This window comes from Panonychus citri, unplaced genomic scaffold (assembly GCF_014898815.1).
Source record: "Panonychus citri isolate SS breed McGregor unplaced genomic scaffold, ASM1489881v1 Contig00095, whole genome shotgun sequence".
NCBI classification, from domain to species: domain Eukaryota; kingdom Metazoa; phylum Arthropoda; class Arachnida; order Trombidiformes; family Tetranychidae; genus Panonychus; species Panonychus citri.
Window position 1 is genome coordinate 1,722,198 of NW_026515500.1, and position 8,614 is coordinate 1,730,811.

The 8,614-nt window shown below is 31.3% G+C and overlaps 2 protein-coding genes across 5 annotated transcripts; both read right to left on the bottom strand.

The window, feature by feature from the left end:
- LOC128387906 (uncharacterized) lies at positions 1-3,324 on the bottom strand. Its single transcript, XM_053347193.1, has 8 exons — positions 2,982-3,324; positions 2,356-2,865; positions 1,856-2,204; positions 1,673-1,762; positions 1,422-1,547; positions 1,077-1,250; positions 784-1,006; positions 1-702 (listed from the first exon to the last, which is right to left on the bottom strand). The coding sequence occupies exons 1-8, from the start codon at positions 3,286-3,288 to the stop codon at positions 523-525; spliced, it is 1,959 nt and encodes a 652-aa protein (XP_053203168.1). The 5' UTR covers positions 3,289-3,324; the 3' UTR covers positions 1-522.
- Positions 3,325-4,211: 887 nt separating this feature from the next.
- On the bottom strand, positions 4,212-8,589 carry LOC128388004 (sentrin-specific protease 6-like). 4 transcript variants are annotated; one of them, XM_053347333.1, is made up of 10 exons: positions 8,429-8,589; positions 8,136-8,306; positions 7,840-8,062; positions 6,644-7,756; positions 6,217-6,535; positions 6,026-6,149; positions 5,810-5,935; positions 5,461-5,646; positions 5,167-5,389; positions 4,212-5,045 (listed from the first exon to the last, which is right to left on the bottom strand). In XM_053347333.1, the coding sequence occupies exons 6-10, from the start codon at positions 6,145-6,147 to the stop codon at positions 4,887-4,889; spliced, it is 816 nt and encodes a 271-aa protein (XP_053203308.1). In that variant the 5' UTR covers positions 6,148-6,149; positions 6,217-6,535; positions 6,644-7,756; positions 7,840-8,062; positions 8,136-8,306; positions 8,429-8,589; the 3' UTR covers positions 4,212-4,886. The 4 variants fall into 4 exon arrangements, with proteins under 4 accessions (XP_053203308.1, XP_053203306.1, XP_053203307.1 ...); XM_053347331.1 differs by having other exon boundaries at positions 6,217-6,538; XM_053347332.1 differs by having other exon boundaries at positions 6,217-6,538; positions 8,435-8,587.
- Positions 8,590-8,614: the final 25 nt, after the last annotated feature.

Below are 8,614 nucleotides of genomic sequence, written 5' to 3' on the forward strand. Positions count from 1 at the left end.
AAGCTAATCGATTTTTGAAGAAGAAAAATCGGAAGAGATCGACGTTCAAAATATCGATTCAATTTATTAATAATAAAGAGTTAGAACGGAACATCTCAATATTTCGTCAATAACAAAATGTATCGAATTTAAATTAGACACTGAGTTGAAAAGGTCAGTTTTGTTCATGTGAAAGTGTCAAAGTAAATCACTTTTGTACCGAATACTTAATAGAAATTGTAAGCAGTTTAGCTCTTAATTAATGGTGGATTAATATCTTAGATTAACTTTTTCATTGTTTCTTTTGCTGTAAAAATTAAATAGCAAGATTATAATTAAATTACGATATCGATTAACCATCTTCATTGATTAATTCATCTTAATCAATTGGTACGAAATTATCACACGAAAGTTAATATAAATGGTGCAAAGGTTTTTCTAAAATTGTCAGTGAGTTAATTATGAAAATTTCCCCGATTGATGAAATTTTGATACTCTGTTCGAGTGCAATTGATCCGAAATTAGTTAGAAGAAAATCAATTATCAACTATCATCAGTTTCCATCGTTTCACACTCATTTTTCTTATTCTCGCCTGATTTTCGCTTTCGCTTGATAAAACTTTCAAGTGTTCGTCGCTTAGAAGAGATCAGTGCCTGAGAGAACCAATCTCTAAGATCAATAGAAGTATCTTTGTGGATTCTTTCGAGTAAATCATCAGGGTCCTGGAAATAATCGAATAAACAAAATGAATTAATTTGAGTTGTCGAAAAGAAAAAGTTAACTCAACTTTCATATTAACTTACTCTCAAGAAACTTTCAATATATTGTAGTACATAAAGTCCAGAGTCAAAGTCATTGTTTTGCTTAGGAACCTTGAGATAAATATCAGGAATTGAAATTTTACTAAAACTTTTCTTTGCCATTTTCATGGATTCCCATTCCTTGATCAGAAAGTGCCTGATTGGTGACGTACATCCCTTTCTACACTCATTTCCTTGCAGTGAATCCATGATCAGCATGCATGGTCTAAATAGAGAAAAATTTTAAGAGGATCAGAGATGAATTTCAGACGAATTTGATGTAATTAAACAATTACATTTTTCTTTTCCTTTCAATCGAGCCAACGAATGGAACTTTTCTTGGATAACATATGATTACCACGCACCAATGACAGTTCTTTTTGTTAACTGGAATAATTAGAAAGTCTTTTTGGAAGATGTTAATATCTTTCGTCCAATTCTTTACTCTATTGTAGTATCTATCAGAAGGCCTGGATAAATTTGTAAGAGAATTGATAAAATTAAACAAAGTCTCAAAGATTATCAATTCTGATTAGACGAGAAAAAGTTATTGAAGTTAATTATAATCTGATTGACTGTTGACTATTGGCAGATAAGAACCATCACTTGACCAACAGTCTCAAAATTTAGGTTGCACGTACGTTTGACAGTCCAAAGTTTCAACCTCGTTTGCTTGAAGTCTATGAGTGAGCTTATGGTAGAAAAATGGACTAAATATGTAACTTCTTTCGGCAATGTTTGGAGCTATCACGTCCTTTTCGATGTATCTGCAAGAGAGAGAGAGAGAGAGAGAGAGAGAGAGAGAGAGAGAGAGAGAGAGAGAGAGAGAGAGAGAGAGAGATGACATTGGTGCTTGAAATAATTGAAGTTTCCAGTATTGGAAATTACTTACTTAAGATAGAAATCTAAGACTGTATGATTTAGAGACTGTCCTTCCTCCAAACAAGCGAGATCTGATTGACGGGCTGGGGAATGATAGTCACTAAGTAATGAAGAAAATTACATGTATTAAAATAATAATCAAGAATGATCTCTAGAACTCATCGTAGATTAAACGCAGCTTAGAGTAAATCACCTATTCGGGCTCGTTAAGTTACGATCAGTGGCATTTTCAGCACCACTATTTATTTTGCGCCAAGTAATAGTTGTCGTTTCATTTAAATTTGATATTATTGATTCGGTCTTGAGCCCAATCTGAACAGGAATTTTTTTAGATGCAAGAGGTGATCCAAAGGTTGATGATGATGTTGTTGTTGGTTGTCGAGAATAATTGTTTAAGAAATCAAAATATTGATGAACACTTAGAGATAAGGTTCTGTCAAGTTTCCAAGTGACAGAATTAAAGATGGCAAAATATTCTTCCAATATTTTCTGCATTTCTTCACTTTTTCCCTTCAATTGTACTGCGATACGAATGGTTCCTTCTAATTGTAAATTGGACAAGAAACAATCAACAGGGAAATAAAAGAAAAGATTAAATTATCAAAGCTAAATTATAATTCAATAGTGTATTAGATTCATAGAGTGAATATGAATTAAACAAGAAGTGATGGAAAGTTGCAGAACGAAGCATACCCATGAGTTCACATTGATTCGCTTTTATTTTTAATGCTTCGCATATTTTGAAACTCGAACTTGGAACAGTTTCTACGATCAAGGTTAACAATTCGGTTCTATTATCGAAATAGGCTCGTTGTATATCAATGGGTGGAATGGTCATAACAAAATCTGGTCTTCCTGGTGAGGAAACTCGAACAAACTTAATGCCAGCTGAGATTAAACAAATTTCTTTACAGGAGAATCTATGAACACCAAAGTAGACAGAATCGTTGTGAACTGATAAAGTTTGATTAACCTCCATGTTAAACACTGAATTGTCGTAATTTGGACTTGAAACATTCGTTTTTCGTGTTGATGATTGTTGAGAATGATTGTTTAAGAAATCAAGGTATTTATGGACACTTCGCGATAAAACTTTCTGAAGTTTCCAAGTCAATAAAGTATAGCACGAAAAATATTCATCCAATATTTTGTAAATTTCTTCACCTTGTCCGCTAAATTGAACAAGAACACGAATGGATCCTTCTAATTAATTGAGAAAAGAACACAAAGTAGAAAATTAGTACAAAAAATAGTCAAAAAGTTTGGTAACAACCTTTGAAGATGATCAAAGTGAGTGAGAGAGAGAGACAAATACTTACCTTGAGTGTTTTCATGGGCTTGATTAGGTTTTATCTGTAATGCTTTGCATATCTTAATTCCAGATTCAGGAATAGTTTCCGTGATCAGGGTTGACAAATTGTCACCAGTTTTACTGTCAAAATAAGCTCGTTGCACATCATTTGGTGGAATGGCAACATCGGAAAATGAGAAATCTTCTAGTCTTAATACTTGGATGAACTTAATTCCTCTAGGGGTTAAACAGACTTCTTTACAGGTGAATTTATGAACACCAAAGTAGACAGAATTCTTGTAAACTGTTAAAAGTTGACCGTCCATGTGAGACATCAAATTGACAAAGACAAAAAAGAGAATTTGAAACAATCAAAAGTAATAAAAAACAGATAAGAACGATGAAGACTTATAGAGAGATCTAAACAATACAAATATTGTAGCAAAAAGTTTTCACTATAAACCAGAAATTCTGGTCCAGAACTTTATCTAAAACTTTTTCGTTCCAATTTGTCAACAAAAAGTAAACACTTGACTTAAGTGACTGAACCAATAAGCAGTTCGCTTTTCTCTCCCGCGAAACTTAAAATCGAATAATCGATTTTTTTGTGTGAATTTTGATTCTTTGAAAAATCTATGAACGGAATATGAGAGAAAAAACTTTTCCATTTTCCCGTTTCTTTAAATGACACCTAAAATAAATTTCGATTGATTAATAATTTTAATAGAATGTTAATTTTTGACCAACAATTAAGTTGCCATCATAGTGATTAGCAATTTAACTTGCCAACTTAATTGGTTTCTGGACAATTGGGTTTTAATTCTGAGAAATTGAATCAAACACATTAACTATTCAATAACAGCTACTGGGTGACAAATAATATGTTGTTTTTTTGAGTATGGCGTTTAAATCTAAATACTAACTTACAATAACTTTTTTTTCTGCTTATTTTTACAGTAATTAGTTGAAGTTTTTTTATATATAAAATTTTCGAAAATTGGACATTCTATCGAAAAGTTACAGAGGGTTTCATAAAATAACAAAAAGTGCGATTAGATGATTACTATTTAGTGTATAATCTATTTCAGGGTGTCATAATACGCTAAATAGAAGTATCTATCGTTATTGATCTCAATTTTTTACTTAAAGTTCCGAGAAAATGAGTTATCAGCTAATTAAGTGCTCAATTTGCTTAAATTTCAGGTTTTTTTCATGATTTTAACTATCAAATATTATTCGCTGGCCACCTTTGGAGCCTTGAGGCACTCACCCTGTAGATTGAAAATAATTTTGAAAGGAAGGATATCTAACTTGCAAGTCTAGTGCTTAATTCGTTACTAAAATTATTAGGTTGGAATCAAAGATAAAGAAGTTACAGGGTATTTAAAAAAAACAAGGTATTATTTGTCACCCAGTATTACAATCTTTTCATTGTTTCTTTTGTTGTAACAATTAAATAACAAGATTATAATTAAATTTTGGATTAACCATGATACTGATAATTGATTCATCTTAATCAACTAGTACGAAATTTCTAAACAAAATGTGAAATAAAGGACGTAGCATTTAGCAAGTTAAAAACGGGAGCTGATAATGTAGCTTAATCTTACCTGAAAATGAAGATAAAGCTGATGATTAGATAATGAAGATGGACAAAAATACCTATGTGGTAATATCTTCATTTTCAGGTAAGATTAAGCTTAACACTTTAAATAGAGTGAAATTTTTTTAAAATTATATGTTTAAATGCAAATTACAATTGGGATTCGTGATTTGGATTGTTATATCTCTCCATATTTTCCCGAATTGATGTTATCTCAACTACGTTGATCATGGAGTTTTCCATGGTTAATTACTGAAAATTTTACGTTGAATAATTGGAATTTAATTAGCTGGGAGAGAATCAGTTATCAACCATCGTCATCAGTTTTCATCATTGAACTCCATTCTTCTTTTTCTCAGCTACTTCTCTCTGTTGCTTAATCAATCTTTTAATTGTTCGTCGTTTAGAAGAGACCAGTGTAGATGAGAACCAATCTCCAAGATCAATAGCAGGATCTAAACAGATTTTGTCAAGTAAATAATCAGGATTCTGGAAATGATTAAAGGATAAAAAGATGAATTATTAATAATCTGAGTTGTCGAAAAGAAAAAGTTGACTTAACCTTTTAAATGGTTTTATCAAGTTAAATGTAACCTTCAAATTAACTTACTCTCAAGAAATTTTCAATACATGTAATCACATAAAGGCCTCCATCAAAGGCGTTGTACTGCTTAGGCACCTTGAGATAAATATTAGGCATTGCTTTTATACTGAAGTTTTTGCTTGATGATATCTTTACTTCCCATTCTTTGGTTAGAAAGTGTCGTAGTGGTGCAGCTAATCCACATTTATCATGAGAACTTTGAAGTGAATCTAAGAATAGTATACGAGGTCTAAAGAGAGACGAAATATCAAAATGATTAGAAATAAATTTCAAATGAAACTAGTGAAATTGATCTAATACCTTTTCGGATGTTTTTCAATTTCTATCGGTAAATTCTGGCCCGTGAATGGAACTTTCCTTGGATAACATATGATTGCCAATAACCAATGACTGGATTTATTAATTGGAATAATTAGAAAGTCCTTTGCGAATATATTAATATCTTTCGTCCAATTCTTGACTCTTTTGTAATATTTTTCAGAAAGTCTGGATAAATTCAGAGAGCAAATAAAATGCAAATTTAAATATCAGAACATTGGTGTTGATGAGATGAAAAAAGGTCATAACTGCAGAAAAATTAGTATCCACTAGATTTACTGTTGAGATTTTCAAATAAATCAACAGGCATGAAAATTTAGCTCATTCGTACAATTTGTTATCCTGAGTTTGAGCTTTCGGCACTCGCATTCGTTGGGCGAGCTTGTCATAAAAAGATGAGCTAAAAATGTAGCTTCTTTGAGCGATATCTGGTGCTGTTAGGTCTCTCTCGATGTACCTGTGAAAAGAAAAAGAAACATGTTAAACATTAGTAATTCGAATAGAGACTATGATTAAATTTCCAAAGATAATAAATATTAATACTTACTTAAGATAGAAACTTAAGATTCTATCGTTTATTTGTTGCCCTTCCTCCAAACAGGACAGATCAGATTGACGAATTGAAATACATTTTTTTTTCTCCAGGTGGATAACTGAGGAGAACATCATCACTGAATAAAATAGAAAAGAATTAACATAATCGCAAATAGATTAAGTCATAGAGCTTGAGTAAACTACCTATTTGATGCTGAGTTGTTTGAGTTACGCTGGTTACTATTACGATTTCTTACACTCATGGAAGATGTTTCCTCTGATTGAGATGTTAAAATGTTCGTTGAAGGTGACTGTGCAGGCATAGAAGATGTCCCAAGATTGGATGTTGTTATTGTCGATTGCTGAGAATAATTGTTTAAGAAATTAAAATATTGATGGACACTTATCGATAAGGTTCTCTCAAGTCTCCAAGTTACAGAATTAAAGATGGCAAAATATTCTTCCAATATTCTGTAAATTTCTTCACCATTTCCGTTTAATTGAACAACAAAACGAAGGGATCCTTCTAATTCAAGCAAGAAAAAAGAGAAAAGCATGAAAATTAGTATAAATGATAACAATATAAAGCACAGAAAACCCAAATTTTTCAAGTTATAGGGAAGAGAAATACCTGAGTTATCATCTTGATTAAGATATTCATTCAGATGCAATGTTTCGCGTATTTTTCGCCCTGATTCAGGAACAGTTTCAATAACCAGTGTTGACAAATTCTCATCAGTTTTACTGTCAAAATAGGCCTTTTTTATATCAATTGGTGGAATGGTGATGTTGAAACGAGATCTTTCTTGGACTTGACAAACTTGGAAAAATTTAATGCTGAAATTAAACGAATTTCATCACAGCAAAATTTATGAACACCAAAGTAGACAATGTTATTGTAAATTGATAAAGTTTGATTCGCTTCCATGTGAGATATCAAACTGTCATATGAAGATGAGAATTTGGAACAATTTAGAAAAAAGAAAATACTATTTTCAAAATAGAAAAGGAAAACAAGTTGAGAAGGAAGAACGAAAACCGAAAAAAAATTTTCTTAATTTTTTAGAAATGAAAGTTGATCGACTTTCAAAATATCGATTGACAAATGATCCACTTCACTTTCGGCCAGAGTTGATAATCATAATTTAAGTTTAAAATTGATTTAATTAAATTGGATTAAGTAATTAATTAAATATTTAAAAAATTAGACAAAAACAATAGAAAACCAAACAAAAGAAATGAAAAAATTTTCAAAACTATTTTTGCACCGCGAAGTTTGAATTCATTGATTTGGATATCAATTCATTCACATAATGAAGTTTTGAAATTACAATTGAAGACAATGAATAATAAATGTATCATGGACGATTAAAAACTCAATATCAACTATTCAACCAAATAACCTGACCAAAACTAATCTGATCATAATGTTAACTGTTGGTGGATCTGGTAACAATAGTGTGATTTAAAAAGTTACCGATACAATTGATTTAAGTGCAAATATAATTTCAATGTCATTTTGATTTCGCTTAACTTAAAGACAAGAACCGTTAATATCAACGATTAGAAGAGAACCAGAGGTCAAATATCATTTGCATCTACCACTTTTTTCTTAGTTTTTACTCTTTCGTTCAATCAATCTTTTAATTGTACGTCGCATAGAAGAGACAGATGAAAAAGAAAACCAAACACCAAGATTAATAGCAGGATCTTTGCAAATTCTTTCAATTAGATAATCAGGATTCTGGAAATGATCAAGAATAAACAAAATGAATGAATTTGAGTTGTCAACAAGAAAAAGTTAACTGAACCTTCAAATAAACTTACTATTAGGAAGTTTTCAATATTTTGTAGTACATAAAGTCCACAGTCGAAGTCGTTAATTTGCTTAGGTAACTTGAGATACATTTCAGGCATTGAACTTTCACTAAAATTTTTCTTAGTCGTTTTCTTTGATTCCCATTCTTTAGCTAGAAAGTGTCGTAATGGTGCGGCTAATCCACATCTACTATGAGCACTTTGCGTCGAGTCCATGAAACATATACAAGATCTAGAGAAAGAGAGAGACGAAATTTCAAGAGGATCTGAGTTAAATTTAAGATTAAATGAAATTGATTCAATACCTTTTGGGATATTTTCCAATCACTTCAATAAATTCATCTCTACTTGGATAGCAAATGACTGCAGCAAACCAATGGCCGTTTTTATTAATTGGGATAATTATAAAGTCTTTCTCGAAGATATTTGTACCTTTAGTGTATTTCTTGACCCTATTGTAGCATCTATCAGAAAGTCTGGATAATTTTGAGACATCAGATAAAAAGGGACGAAAAAAATAGAAATTCAAATATCAGATGATTTATGTTGAAAAGATGACAGAAGAAAAACACTCGACAAATGGTAAATCGACACTAACACGTACGGTTCATTGTTTTGAGTTTGAGCCTTTGATTCTCGAGCTCTATGAGTGAGGTTGTAATAAAAAAGTGTATCGAATATATGGATTCTATCGGCTATTCTCCGTGCTATCAAATTCTTTTCCATGAACCTATGGAAGGGATGAATATACGCATTAGAATACCAACAATTTTTACAAAGGTTT